Raw genomic sequence first — 16115 nt, forward strand, 5'->3', positions numbered from 1 at the left:
AACGTGATCTAGTTGGGGATGTCCCTGCTCCTTGCAGGGGGGTTGGACTAGATGACCTTTGAAGGTCCCTTCCAACCCTAACCATTCTATCATTCTATGATTCTATGATTCTATGATTCTATGATTCTATGAAAGGTGCCTATGACAAGCAGTCCAGATAACCCAACTAAGGCATCCTTATGTCTCTGTGTCTCCAATGACAGCAAGGAGTTTGGGCAGCTCTGAAGGGTATTCAGTGCTTTGGCAAAGCTGAGCACTGGCAAGTAGGAATCACTGAGGGCATCGGAGTCCCATCACTGTCACCAAGAGAACTTTGCACTTCTAATGTGCTCTTCATAGCACAGAGGTCTCCATTAGATCTAGCTATAGAGTCGGATTCAGTATAAGATTAAGAAAGCTGAATTTTGGGCCGTACGAATGATAATTTTGTGCATTTAGGGCAATTCCAGGGGTATTTTGTCCTTTGCATATCTGTAGCCTCATGTATCTGAGGCATCCCGCAGAGACCTATGTACAGCCAACTGAATTGAGCTCTCAGCAAGTAGGCAGCTGAATAGCTCTCTTCCTTCCACCACTGATGAGATTTCTATTAATTGTAATAGTTTACACACATGGCAGAAATGTAGGCAATCACACCTAGTTTTCTTAATCTCATGATAAGTCTCACAGAAAATTATTCAAGTGGTTTAAATTAAGATGTCTGAATAACAGACATCAAAAAGTATATGAAATAGACTTTATGTTAGCTAAGCAGAACAGATGTCTGAATCAGGACTGCATAATATGAAAGTCACGATATAGTGTTTAAGGTGGTGGATTAATAACTAAGGAAGAGACAGCGTCTTTTGCTCAACATCATAATGTTAAACATTTGTCCAGGAAGTGGGAGATCTGGTTTCTAGCCACTTCCCAGTGTCAACAGTCTTCAAACCAAACCCTGTGGGTGTAATCACTACAGTATTGATAAAGATTGATTAAGATGTTTCAAACACTCTGACACTAAGGAGGACCTAAAACTCTCCCATTTCAAAATGGAGCTTTAAGACTTAGTGGTTTCAATCAAAGCAGGGATAGCCTGACCACAATAAACTGGACCATTAGGAAATTAGGTCAAATTCAGATGCTTCCCTGCTAACATCTCAACTTCTGCTAGCTAAGTCAAGTCATTTCTTAGCATGTATGAAATATTGTCTGTCAGCATTTACGCAGTTCTGTCATACTGAAATGACAATAGAGGCAATAACTAAATATAAGCATCTTTGCAGTTTGACAGCATGGTTAGCAGGTGATTTGAATCACTCAGTCCCCTAAGCCTAACCATTTATCAAGTCCACTTATGGCATTGTTAGAAGCAATGTGAACATAACTCTTACAGATTTTCTTAATGATTTGTTATTTTGTGTTTTAAATAAATGTGCAAAAGCAGATTAATTGTAGACAAGACTTTGAAACTGTAGAAAATACACATCAAGGATTTTTGTTACCTCTGAATGCCTGGTGTCACTGAGGGTCTTTCTAGTAACATGAAAAGAATAGCAGTATGATATATTTTCATTAGTGAGAATAAATAATATGGATCCAAAGAACATCTGACATGATCTTAAACATGCATCTCATATACCTCTGTCAGCCTCAACAAATGTAGCTATATTATTTTGAAAGACATCCTCAAAAGGAGGATGTGCTATATAATGTGTTGTATAAAGAGTTTACTTTGTAAATTTTCCAAAACTTTCAAAAAGGTAATTCTACATTTAGGTCATGTGCTTGACAGTGTGTCTTTCGTCTTATTAATAGGCACCACAAGGCCACATAAGGAGGGGGAAGTCCCTGGTGTGGACTACATTTTCATCACTGTTGAAGATTTTATGGAATTGGAGAAAAGTGGCGCTCTCCTAGAAAGTGGAACATATGAAGGTAAGCACACTTTTACTGCTCAATCTGTCTCATGTTTCCATTATGCTTTTTTTTTTTGATGGAATCGCACTGGGACATCCCATTACAAATGTGTCATTGTTACTGTTACCAGAAATTTGTGAAGAGCCATATGGCAATTAGGAAAATATTTTCATGTGTAAAAGCTAAATGCAGATGGGTTCATTGTAATTTTAGTATATTATACTCATTAAGAGAAACAGGATAATACATTGCACTTACAGGAAAGAAACACTTTACCAAATACTTGAGGAGATTTCCACAAAATTTCAGCAAACAACTGCTTTTCAAATGTAGGACAAACAAACTCTAGAGCAGAAATCAGTTGTAAGGCTGACACTTTTCCTTTGCATGTGTGATCCTTCAAATACTAATCTATATCAGAGGTTGAAACCTCACTATTTAAGTAAAACAGGAAGAATTTTCTGTCATGTCTTACGGGCTTTGTAAAGTTATTGAAAAGAACTCATTATTTTTGTAATATGGCAGAGAGGTAGGAGCTGTCCTAATGACTGTATTAGAAAGTGTCTGCATATGGGGCAAAGAGCCAGCAGCATATTGCAGAACAGTGCTTCCCAGGAGAACTGATGATTCATCTGATTTTAAACCTTTTCCAAAACACAGCTGTCCTGAAAGTGAAACAACTATAAATGGAAGGGCAGTTACATAGCAGGGCATTTTAATAAAACCACCATAATGCTATATTATTTTAGAATTTTAAACCAGATGCTCCTTAGAAATACGCTGGTATTTAAGATAGTCGAGTAAAGGATAGGTCTTTTTACTGTAATCTTCAAAATGACAGGGAATGCCCTTTGTATGAAAAATATGACCCATACCTATGAGAATACCTGGGTGAGTAGAACTGGTTACAGGAAGCAGCCTCATATTTTTACCTTGTAGCAAAAAAAAGCAATGAAGACCTTTTTGTCCTGACTTTGTCCCTGCCAAGGAAAGCATCTGAAGATAAATAAGAAGCTATTCACCCCAAAGAAAATCATTAGCTGTGTTATAAATAGCAGGAAAGAAGGTAATTCTTTCTCATCTAATCAGCACAAGGTACCCATTGGAAAGTAAATAAATTTTCATAAAGAGTTATATAAATACAGAACTTATTACAAAGATTTCCATTAAAGAAGGTCAAATAAAGGAAAATATATCGTCTTTTCCTTTTCTACATTTTCCCCACTGTCTGACACCTAATGGTAGAAGTTACCTAAACATTAATGCAACACTACAATTTTACATTTCTCAGAGATGCATTAAATAACAAGCCTTTCTTGCAGTATCTTTCTGTTACCTTAGATGTTTGAAACTAACATTACAGGAGCTTAAGTGTAGCACAAGTCTGTCATTACTTGACCATGTAATTTCATTAGTTTGTAGCAAGTTTTTAGAGATTGAACTGCTAGGTTAAATTAATTCACAGTGCTCTTCTGTCCCTCGAGGGGTACTGAGAGGTGTCTTTTAATACCAGCTACTAGAGCTGAGTGGACAGCAAGGTGAAATACTGGTTGGGGAAGTCTGCGTAACTCCTTAATCAGGCTGAGGATCTAGCTGAAGAGAGGTCTAAAGTCGTGACTATGCAATGTCTGTCACATTGTTCGCTGATCACAGATGACAAGTTCACTGAAGCCAAGAAGTCAGAAACCAAATGCAAAACAAAATAAACTCAGCAGAACAATTTCTGTGTGAATCCTGTCTTTGATTCCCAGGTTTCCCAATCACCAAATGTGCATTCTGACAAATAATAGATAATATGTTATTTGTCTATGTATTATGGTAAATAATAGGGAACACATTAGAAAATATACCTAGTTTACAGACACTGTTTCGCCTCTTCCCATACAAAGACTTCAGGACATGTCCTTACAATTTACAGACCCTGTTTCCTGATTAATTTCTTATGACTGTAGTACCTTCCTCAGGGAAGGATTTTGCTAAATATTTCATCACAAATTTTCCTGAGCATATTAAGTCTTCAGTGATTAAGTTTACTGGTGACAATTGTACCAACCAGAGTAAAGAAATTTTCAATTCCTTCTAAGAGAAGATGATTTTTTAATCCTCCCACAGATCAAGCAACTTACGTGAGTGTGCATGTTCTGGGAGATGAATTTTCTCTCCTTATCAACACTGGTTATCAGGCCTCTGAAATAAATCAGCCTTCTTTTCAATGATTCTCAATGTTAATAGATTGGTTTGCAGATTTATTTATTATTTCTTTTTTTTTTTTGGTCTTGAAAAAATCATTCTGTATTTAGTTAAGTTTCTATAGTTTAGCTGAGTTGGTTTCTGCTGATTGTCTAACCACGCCACTATGTACTAGTTTGTGTCTATCAGAAAAACATTTTAAAGAAGGGATTTCTTATTTATTTGAGACAAAAAGACAGACCCTGTGTACATGTCTTGTTTTTCACCACTTCTTGACTAGAAGGGTTGATTCCATCAATTTACCTTCTACTGTATGAATTCCAAAGAGAATTAGAAACATCCAGATAAAACAGAGGAGAAGGAGGCCAAGCGGAGATTTACCTGACACTGAGTCTTTGTAGTGTTCGTTATAATATTCAGTATTGTTGGGAGGGGGGTCATGAGAAAATCAGTGAAAGAAATCAGAAACTTTTTCTTCTAGTGCAAGCATATGGTTTTAACTCCAACCTGGACAGACTATAATCTAAAAGTGAAACGAGTATATATTCTTAGAAAAGTATAGTTCTATATTTCTTTTTTTTTAAGCACACATTATTTTTTGAGTCCTAAAATATATTTTTAAGTCATAAAAGCTTCAGAATTAACAATAGGGTGCTCTGTGACCTCCTTACTATTTAGGCTTTCAATATGCCTTTCTTTGTCTACCATTTTTGTGACAACTGTGAATGACTGTAGTATTCCGAAGTGTTGTAGAAAAGCAACAGTGTGTTCATAGTAAAAATTCTACAAATCTCTGGTTTTAACAGTTTTGCAAATATGAAAACGTTTAGTTTTAGTAGAACCAAATCCATTACTATTTGGATATTTTCTATCTATGCCTTTTTGAGCAACTGCTGGAAGCCATTTTTATAGATATTAATTATCTTAAATGTATATAATGGCACATAAACAGTTGGTGTATGTTTTGTAGCTTACCTGTGGTAAAGTTCCACAGCAATCGAGGTGGCACTACTCAATGTAGAATGAGAGAAAGAAGAATACAAGGCTCACTTCCACTCTCAGGCATATTAACAGTCCAAGTCACATTAAGTTCAGTGAGATTCTCATAGAGTTCTGAATTTGTAGTAAAATTTCAGTGAATTCCACCAAAGCATTGCTATTTGGGGCAGAGACTATTTGCCTGAAGCACAGCAAAATCATTTATTTAGAGGTCTTTGTATAATAGCACAGCCAAATCCTAAAGGTTTCACTTAGTTTCTTTTTAGCAGAATTCTGATTTACTGTACTGATTAAAGGAATTCTGATTTGGCCCAGAATTAAAATTTCATTGGAGATAAAACTTGTTTCCAGCACAGATATTGGGGTAAGGTAAAATAACAATAGTTCCGTACCAGGGGAAGAAATGTTCCTCTGCAGAGTAGAAGCCACCTGCCTCTGTTATGGAGACTCACGTCATATAGGAGGATGTGCCCCAGCAAAATAATCCACATTCCTTTTCCAGTTTCTGGAATGAAGTTCATAGATAGTTTTTGAATTGCTACAATATGTGCAAATCTATAAAGTGCAGAATAACAAAGCTGTGATGAACAGACAAGTTCTGTGTATATGTATGCGCTGTCTTTTATGACTTCTCCAATAGGAGGCTTGGCTCAGTATACTATCATCTCTCTGATACGTCAAAACTTGTATGAAGACTTCACGGATCACTGACTTCAAAGGCTGTTCCCATGTCCCTGTTAGATCAGCAAATTTTCTTAGCCAGTGCAGCGTATCAATAGACTGAAAATGTACTTGAAATGTGTATTGGTTAAGAATGCCAATGCTCATAAACACAACTGTAACAGCTCAATATTATTTCCAAAACTCGGTTATGTTAAGGTACATGATTGAAGGTTATGGTAAGACATCATTATGAGGTATTAATAATGTAAGAGTGTAAGAGTAATGCATGCTATGGGTAGAATTGCCTTTTAAAAGTAACATGCAGTAGCAGTACCAGAAATAAGAATTGTTCAATATATAAGTACTGTAAGAAAAAGAAACATGTTTGTTGATAACCCATAAGGATATAAATGCATTTCAGATACACAAAAACAAGAGGGTTTTTTTAGCAGTGTGGAAATCCGTAAGAAATGAAGACATAGAAAAGCTTGTTCATAACTGTCATGATGTGGAAAAATTATGAAAAAAAAAGTTAATTCAACCAGTACACCTATGAATAATGTACTAAGTAGAACTCTATTTTTTCTATCAAATTTTTGACTCAGAAGAGCTCCATAACAGTAGTTTTATAAAAGACATCTCATTTACTATTAATATAAGAATAGTCCTTAATTTATCCCATGAGAAGCAATCATTTTAGTTATTGTGCCATTAATTTTGACAAAAATACATTTTTATCATAGAATGGTTTGGGTTGGAAGGGACCTTAAAGATCATCTAGTTCCAGCATCCCTGTCATGGGCAGGGACACCTTCCACTCAACCAGGTCACTGAAAGCTCCACCCAGCCTGGCCTTGAACATTTCCAGGATGGGGCATCCACAACTTCTCTAGACAACCTGTTCCAGTGCCTCACCACCCTCATAGTAAAGAATCTCTTGTTTATATCTAATCTAAATCTACCCTATTTCAGTTTAAAGCCATTATCCCTTGTCCTGTCACTACCTGCTCTGGTCAAAAGTCCCTCTCCAGCTTTCTGGAGAGGTGACTTGCCTCCTTGCCTCCTTGCCTCTCCATGCCCCCTTTAAGTATTGAAAGGTGGCTATAAGGTCTCCCCGGAGCCTTCTCTTCTCCAGACTGAACAGCCCCAACTCTCTCAGCCTGTCCTCATAGGAGAGTTACTTCAGCCCTCTGGTCATCTTCCTGGCCTCCTCTGGACCCACTCCAACAGGTCCATGTCCTTCTTATTTGTTTGACTGTTTGGAATTATCTCAAATTCATTCACTAGTTAGAATTCAAAGCTCACTGAAGCTATTTAACCACTTATGTGATTGTGAATTTCTCTTGGCCCCACTGAAGTCCATGGTAAAATTCCAGCTGGCTTAAATGGAGACATAATTTCACCCAGATTCTTTTTACTGATGGAGTATTATTTGGCAAAAGGCTGAATGTTAGCTGGAATTTCCTTAATATTCCAGAATTCTGTAATTATTAAGTCTTTAAAAAACAGGTTGAATATATCCCATCCATAAAACCTTAGTGTTCTGTATTACTTGTTTATTTGAGAACACAAAACTTACAGTTGTTTTAGGAACAGTTTTAACAGGTCAGCTTACATGTTTTCAGTTGAGTCACCATTATGATGAGCTCCCATGGGAAAGTGAATGTGGGTTGAAGCTGAGGTCTTGCCTGTGACTCTTCCCACATGCTGGCACATAAGCAACACTGGGAGGTACTCTGATTCCATTCACCTGGAGAGTCCTCACACTCAAGAAGACATTAAGTTTTGCATAGGCTTTCATTCCAGTTCTCAAGTCAAATTTAGCCTAAAACCTTCTAAACAGTCTAAACCCTTCTGTTCAGCTAATGCATTTTCAATTAACATTTCATTTTACTCTCTGTAATTTAAAATATGAGTTAAGGATTGCTCCATAGGCAATGGATTTTTTAATTACTACATTGTGGTGACAATGGTTTTATAAAGAGGTGCTGTTTGATTCCAGTAGTTTTGATTCCATTCTTCCACGTAAAAAAATTGTGAGGAATTCAAAATTGCACCCACTTACTGTATGCAGCATTCCCTTGTGAGCAGGACATCCTGGGCACTCTACAGCAGAGGGATACCAAGGAAATTAATCAAAATAAAGATGATAAAACACTAATCTCCTAAGACCTAAACACAATAATTAATGAAATATTCTATTTAAAATGGAAAAAAAAAAAAAGGAAACATGAGGGTAGATGTATATAGATGTATATAGAAGTAGTCCTTCAAAAGCCACATCTTCTAACAGCAGAAAGTGGTTTCAAGGGCACAGATGAATGAAATTAGATAGTTTATAGTAAAGATGACATTCCTGTTGAAAGTGCCTCTTGAAGTGTAGATATCATATCAATATGTTGTCCACTTCTTAACATTGTATTGACAGAACATATAAATGTGGATATATCAACATTTAGGCCAAAAAATCAGAGGAGAAATCTTTAATACAGTCAGTCACTTCATGGTCGGATTGAGTTCTTGTACCTGTTCTATATTAGTAAGATTTTATGGGCTTTGTTGTGTTTCCTTCCTTACCTATGGGGCAGAGGAGGGAGTTGAATCTTGTCATTAAATACAAAATGCAAAGAATTAATGATTTTTTTTTCCTAAAAAGTAAAGTGGGAAGCATAGTGCTCAAAAAGTAAATGCTCTGAGACTCATAAATGTAATGCCAGTGCATATATGAACATGTATAAGGAATCCTGTCTACATTTGTTAATGCATTTTAAGGCATAAAGTAACACATTTACTTCTTTTTTTTTAAGTTTATTTAAGTATTTTGTCAATATGTCAGGGAATTAATAAGGAAAGAATCAAAATTGAATAAATATTATTTCCTTTGTTCATGAAAACCAGCTACTGTTAAAAATTATCATACTGCAATATAAAGGACAACTTTCATAACTTCTACAGTGCCTTTTTAAACTTTCTGAAATTATTAGTGCCACAGAATGTATCCTTCCGCTCTGTTCTGAATTGGAGGCTGTATAAATGCTCATTATTTTAATAGTTGGTATGCCTGGTGTGTGGTTGCTTCTATCTAGGGAAGTCACGCCTCTGTCTTTGGTGGCATCCAGAGACAGGAACACTGGTGACATCAAAACACTAACTGTTTTGCGAGTGATGCTGCTTGCCTTCTGCTGCCATGGCTATCAGGTGAGGGTGTAGAGTCCGTAGTCCTGCTGTGGTCCTCTCACTCCTGCAGCATGGGCTCTTCTCCCTTTTCTGCAACAAGGCTTACGGTCAGAGGGTTCTCTTCCCCATATGGGTCCCACAGCAGGTCATCATCCTCCATAGCAGAATGGTGACACTGCAACCAAGCTGCTGGCTGGGCAAAGCTTACAGATACCTGAGGCTGCAGGCTGTATCAATAGGCAAATACTGTTCTTTGAGAAATATTGATGATATGGTCAATTTAGGCCTACTGCAAGAACACAAGCAATAAGAAAAGATGAAATCCAGATGCTTATGGTAATGTAGCATGACTGGCCTCCACAACTACCTGAAAGGAGGTTTTACTGAGGTGGATGTTGATCTTTTTTCACAAGTAGAAAGTGACAGGATGAGAGGAAATGGCCTGAAGTTGAGCCAGGGGAGGTTTAGATTGGATATTAGGTAAAATTTCTTCACTGAAAGGGTTATCAAGCATTAGAGCAGGCTGCCCAGGGAAGTGGTTGATGTCCCTAAGCACCACATCTACATGTCTTTCAAACACCTCCAGGGATGGTGACTCCACCGCTTCCTTGGGCAGCCTGTTCCAGTGCCTGACCACTCTTTCAGTAAAGAAATTTTTCCTAATATCCAATCTAAACCTCCCCTGTTGCAACTTGAGGCTATTTCCTCTCAGCCTCAGGAAGTCTCATTGACTTCCCCACGACTTCTAACAGGGTTCAGCTGAAAGAAAATGAACCATCATTACAATTGTCTTTCTCTCCAGGAGCATCTTTCTGCTCACATCCCCTGTCTAGTAGAGGGTTGTACCGAGGATGGCCATGGATAGACTTGATCTGTGCATGGGTTGAGTAGGCTGTGATTGAGTTGCACTTGACTGAGCTCTGATGCAGTCAGCTGCTAGACTGAACTCCCTGCTTGGCCTTCCAGACAGCTCTTCTGTCTAAGTAGAGGGTGCTAGGTGGCCAAATCAGTGTTCCTGACCATCCCAGGGTGCTGGTTGGTGCTCTTCCTAAGTCAATGTGCAGTGCTTCTTTCAACCACTTGTGTCAGACACAAAGTCAGAGACTGGCCACTGTCACATAGGGCTTGGTAGAACCCATAATTATGATGGCTAGTGCTGCACAGCTCAGCAGAAGTGTGCATGGACATTCAATTAATCTAATTTGTGTTCTGTTGAGATTCTGTGGCTACTACAAACAGCAACATGTTGTCAGCGCAGGGTTGCTTTAAATTACATCATCTGGTAATTTACCTAAGGAAATCAGATGAATATATGTTCCTTATGCACACAAGACTTTCCTTTGCTCATACATGTTCCTAGGATGTAAAGCAGGACCAGGTGCCACAGTGCACATATTATATCGGTCTGTGTGCTCCAGAAACCCTTACTGGTCAAACAGGATCACTGAAATGACTGTCAATGTGCTTTGAGTTATATCAAAACTGGATCAGCACTAAGAGGATCTCGGCTGCAGAGAAATCAAGAAATGACCTTTGCCTTTGTGCTTTTTTCTGAGCTGGGTTGACTGTGTCAGCTCAGCCCAAGACCTGCCCTATTCTTTACAATTCTGTGCAGTCACTACCAGAAAAGTATTAACAAACTGAAGTGTCCAGACAAAAGTAATGCAAATTACTAGGAGATTTATAGGGAATAAATTTAGAGAACTCATCAGATAGAGCTTTGTTCAGTAATGACTGAGAAGCTCTGAGAAATTAAAATGTGTGAACCCAATGCATGAATAAAGATAATTCAAAAGTGGTCAAATAAGTAACCAGGGTTAATGTGATGTATCTGGAAAAGGTGAACATTTGGATTTAATATTGAGAAAAAATTTTCTCATACTGATGTGATTTAGTAGAAATATTCCTGCACTAGTAGAGGGATTAATTAAAGGCTGTAGTATAGTATTGTCTACTTCAGTATGGTATTTATTAGTACTGTCTGTGTGACACATTAGGTTTTGAATGTGGGAATTTTTTTGTAAAATAGATCACAAACAGTTGATGTGCGCATTTCAGATATGTTTCTAACTGAACTTCGACTGCAGTGGGTATCGTGCTGTTTTAGTTTAAATGCAGACTATATTAGAAAAACATTGTCAAGCTCCGTACAGCCCGAGCTATCAGGCTATCGCACTGATAAGGCACTAAGTCTATAGTTATTCCAAAAGATGTTAAAAAATTTAACATCTGAAATTACAAATCATAACGATGTGTCATTGCTCTGGAGAAATGTTTAGCTAAATTGCTCAGTTACAGAGATGTCCATTTTCTAATGTTACTGGGAAGAAAAATGTTTGTTATATCATATTCAGTTTACATGCAATTATAATGTTACTATGTCTTTATGAAGTTTTTCTGGATTTTATATCCTCTTGGATACTACCCATTTGTATTTGTGATATTTCTCATTATTTGGCTTCAGACGAGAAATGATCACCTTCCTGTAGCAAGCAATATTCTGCTAAATACCAAAAAAGTGCAGTCCAAACATTGTTTGGGAGGTTCTTCCTAAAGCACATGGAGAAAATCCCCATTGCTACAAGTCTTTCCATTTTATCAGCCTCAGAACTTTCAAGAACATTGAAGCAGTTTTATTTTCTGAAGTCAAGGTATACTGAAGCTTCTGTAATACTTTCCTGTTAACATCTTCCTATATGTCAAATGATTTTTTTTTTCTGAGTACATTCCCTAAATCCTTCTTGCCTTTTTTGAAGATAGTTTTAACAATTACCTTCTCTAGCCTTTGCTCCCTTAATCATCACAGCTTTTTAAAAGTGATAGAGAATGGTCCTAAAATAACATCAAGCCAGCTTCCTAGCACCTTCAGATGCATTCTATCCAGATCTATGGACTTGCATATGTTCAGATTACATAATTAGTACTTAATTTGATCTTTCGGTGCCATAGGTAGTATCTGTCTCTGCCAGTCTTTGCTATGAAGGAAAGACCTGAAAGGCCTGGGACCGAGCAGCAGACCTTGTCAGTAAAGGGTGAGGAAGTGAAGACGTTGAGTTCTTCACTGAGGGAGCCTTTTCCAGGCTCCCCATCACTTGATCACCTACCACCTGGGGCAGCAGGCTCATGTTCTCCCCTATCTTCCTTTTGTTGCTGCTGTGGCTGTAGAAACCTTTCCTATTGCCCTTGATGTCCTTCATAATTTCAACTCTAGCTGTTCTTTGACTTTCCTAATTCTGCCCTGCATGTCCAGGAAACATTTATCTGTTTCTTCTTGGTTGCCTGTCTGTGTTTCTACCTTCTTGACACACCTATAGTGAGGAGTTCCCTGGGAGCAAACCCAAGCATTAGACTCTTCCCTTGTTTGCATAATGTTCCATAAAACCAGGATAAGGCTTCTCTATACTAGCAAGTATTGGACTGTAGTTTCTCTCTTCCTATTCTTTCAGCAGAAATTGCTTTGCAGCAAGACATAAACAATTCCTTTTTATGGCCTTGGGAGGAGTTGTGGTTTTTTGAAACCTCACTTTGTTTACTCTGTTTCAATAGCAAGGTATTCGGTATTCTAGGACTTTGCAGTACTGCACGCAACCCTGGTCATGGCTGCTCTGGACTCCAAACAGGTGAATAAAAGTGTGCATCTTGCTGCCTGCCAGCACAAAACAAGGGAATGGGCTGCTTCCTGTCAAGATGACCTTAAAATAATCAAGGACAATGACAGAAGCAGGTTGTGCCAAGTGTAGAATAATGCAGTATAAGTGTGGGAAGAGGGCCTGGATTTGTATGGTTAATTGAAAAAAAAAGAATTCAGCTACTGATACAGCTTTTTCTGCAATAGTTACATTACTTCCCAAGTGAGCTAATTAAAACAAGATAAAAGACCAACAAAACCCAAGCACTAAAAGAAGTGTTTGTGTTTCAAAGCAAGGCATTTTCTGATTAAAAACAAAACAAAACAAAACAAAAAACTCTAAAGATATTAAAAACAAACAAAACTTTTCAAGTATAGGGAAATCTGTATATTGGGTTTGCACTGTCTTAAAAAATAATTACTCTATGTTTTACCTTGTGTAAATGAAAGAGTAAATAGGTCTACAGTTTGGTTGTTTTTTTTTTTTTTTTTTGCCAATGGAAGGCTCCTCTTATATTTCCAGTAAAAGTAACGGAGATATAATCAGAAGTAAAGGTCAAATATGCTGGTAGGGAATGAAATAGCCCAGTTGATGACCTACATCTACAGTTATTTTATGTCATTTATACATTTAAAAAATAGCCAAGAATATAGAATAAGCTTTAAAGGGTCCTAGTGATGCAGAAGAAACCTACAGTAGCGTAAGGAAAATGCAATATATTCAGTGCACCAGCACTGAAAGTGGTGCAGGACAGGTGCCACAGCATCTTCAAACTGCGTGGCTTTTCAGGATTTAGATTTATCTTTCCAGACTCAATTAAATGTAAGTCTAAGCTCCCTCAGTCATCACCAGAAAGAGATAGGATGTGACTTAGCCATGACCACGGCATGTTGACATCTGACCTAGTTTAGAGCATCCTCAAGGCTGCTGAAGTTTAGAGGAATGCAAAGACAAAAATCTTGCTTTTATCTTAGTTTACTCCCAAATTATGTTATGTACTCTATCACTGAATTCAGGACTCCAGGAGAAAAATTTACAATTTAAAAAAAAAAAATCTTTAAGTCCTTCTAAGTTGCATAGTGATGTGCCACTTTCAAATTGGTGATAGGGAATCAAATACCCTTTCTGTCCATGGAGAAACACATCTGCAGGGTCTTCCACAAACATTGAGGTTGATTGTAGGAGAATGATGCAGTTCTTCTTCCTTTACGTTCTGTGCATCTACGTCCTTTACTCTCCCCTAATAAGCGTAGAGATTATAGGAACTTTAAATGAAAGAACCAAATTGATCTTATTTCTTTTTGCTATTTGTATTTACATGGTGTCAGAGAGCCCCAGGCATAGAGCAGGAACCATTAGCTAGGTGCTGCAGAAGCAGAGGAAAAAAAGAGAGCCCTTTCCCTTGGGAATTTATGATTGCAGCATGAGATGAAGGACAATAGATGAAAGTAGTCAGCAGGGAAAGCAGCTGAATGTCAAGCAGCGTGTCTCCATGGACCAGTGATTTGATTGCTGTCACGACTGTATATAGGAACACTTAGAGAGAGAGGAAAGAGTTAAAGAGAGGTATTGAAGAGGCAATGGGCCCAAACAGAAACACAGGTTCCATCTGAGTATTCGAAAACACCTTTTTGCTGTGAGAGTGACCACGCACTGGCACAGGTTGCCCAGAAAGGTTGTGGAGTCTCCATCTTTGGGGACAGCTGTTTGGATGTAGTCCTGGGCAACCTTCTCCAGGTGACCCTCCTTGACCAGGGAGGTTGGATGAGATAACCTCTGGATGTCCTTTCCAACTTCAGCTGTTCTGTGAAATCATACTGTTGGTGACATCATATTGTGCATATAAATAGTTCTTCCTGAAGGCATGTCAAGAGCAACAGGGAGACACAAAGAGATTTTATAAGAGCTGGTGCTACCAAGAACAAGAATGGTGAAAGCAAATGCTCAGTTGAGCAAGGAGTTATGCAGGTGAGAAGGTGGAGCCAGTATAGAAAATAAGTGAGGAAGGCGACATGTTGGCGACATGGACAGTGGGATAGAGTGCACCGTCAGCAAGTTCACCGATAACACCAAGTTGTGTGGTGCTGTCGACACGCTGGAAGGGAGGGATGCCATCCAGAGGGACCTTGACAGGCTGGAGAGGTGGGCCTGTGCCAACCTCATGAAGTTCAACCAGGCCAAGTGCAAGGTCCTGCACCTGAGTCATGGCAATCCCAGGCACAAATACAGGCTGGGCGGTGAATGGATTGAGAGCAGCCCTGAGGAGAAGGACTTGGGAGTGCTGGTGGATGAGAAGCTTAACATGAGCAGGCAGTGCGCCCTTGCGGCCCAGAAGGCCAACCGCATCCTGGGCTGCATCAAGAGGAGCGTGGCCAGCAGGTCGAGGGAGGTGATTCTCCCCCTCTACTCTGCCCTGGTGAGACCCCACCTGGAGTACTGTGTCCAGTTCTGGAGCCCCCAACACAAGAAGGACATGGACCAGTTGGAGAAGGTCCAGAGGAGGGCCACGAAGATGATAAAAGGGCTGGAGCACCTCTCCTGTGAGGACAGGCTGAGAGAGTTGGGGCTGTTCAGCCTGCAGAAGAGGAGGCTCTGGGGAGACCTGATAGCGGTCCTCCAGTACCTCAAGGGGGCCTACAAGAAAGATGGGGAAAGGCTGTTTAGTAGGGCCTGTTGCAATAGGACGAGAGGTAATGTTTTTAAAATAGTGGGGGGTAGATTTAGATTAGAAATTAGGAAAAAAATTTTTACGATGCGAGTTATAGAACACTGGAACAGGTTGCCCAGAAAGGTGGTGGAGGCCCCATCTCTGGAAACGTTCAAGGCCAGGCTGGATGAGGCTCTGAGCAAACTGATCTAGTTGGGGATGTCCCTGGTCCTTGCAGGGGGGTTGGACTAGATGACCTTTGAAGGTCCCTTCCAACCCTAACCATTCTATGATTCTATGATTCTAAGAGGTAGGTGCTGCGATGAATAAAAGGGTACTGGTAACTTAGGCAGAACTGGTGGAATGAGTGTTTAAAAGGCAGGGGAATACAGTGATACTTGAATGGGTCTTACTGCTGGAGTGCAGTGTCCTTTCACTCTAAGCAGGCAGAAGGTCTCCTCACTGGGAAGATCTGGGAATGGTGTAGCTCACAGCTGCCTTCTTGCCCAGTTTAGCAAAAGATATATTAGTTTAGCCACATATAAATGGAGAAGCTTCAGTAGGAGAGTTAATTCCCACCCAAAAAACTTTAAAGCACAGCTTCTGGTATGGAACAATATTACTGTCAGCATTTTTAACGTATTCTGTTAGAGAATGATATTCAGCCTGGTTCATAATTACTCCAAAAGGATTATTCTGAAGCAAGCTACTTTACCTTTTTGTTATATTAGAGTAGGCTGCACAGGCTGCTTACTGTCACAAAATGTCCCATTAACAGTTTTCTGAGTGAAGGTTTTGAAAGAGTTTTATACAGAGACAAGGGGGAAGGTGCAAGTATTTCGTCCTCCCTTGCCCAGTATGTGCAAGGCCCGAGGCCTGTCAGAGACCCCACAGCAGAGGGTACGGGCTGT

At 39.1% G+C, this 16115-nt stretch overlaps 1 protein-coding gene across 11 annotated transcripts in view; it reads left to right on the forward strand.

The window, feature by feature from the left end:
* Window positions 1-16115, forward strand: part of MAGI2 (membrane associated guanylate kinase, WW and PDZ domain containing 2) — a 757279-nt gene that overhangs the window by 452784 nt on the left and 288380 nt on the right. For all 11 annotated transcript variants that reach the window (XM_086745852.1, XM_086745763.1, XM_086745773.1 and 8 more), the window contains one exon: window positions 1798-1917. In XM_086745852.1, the coding sequence (XP_086601978.1) occupies window positions 1798-1917 (120 nt within the window). The remainder of the gene's footprint in view (window positions 1-1797; window positions 1918-16115) is intronic.

The sequence above is a fragment of the Chlamydotis macqueenii genome, chromosome 1 (assembly GCF_036417535.1).
Source record: "Chlamydotis macqueenii isolate bChlMac1 chromosome 1, bChlMac1.mat, whole genome shotgun sequence".
Taxonomy (NCBI): Eukaryota; Metazoa; Chordata; class Aves; order Otidiformes; family Otididae; genus Chlamydotis; species Chlamydotis macqueenii.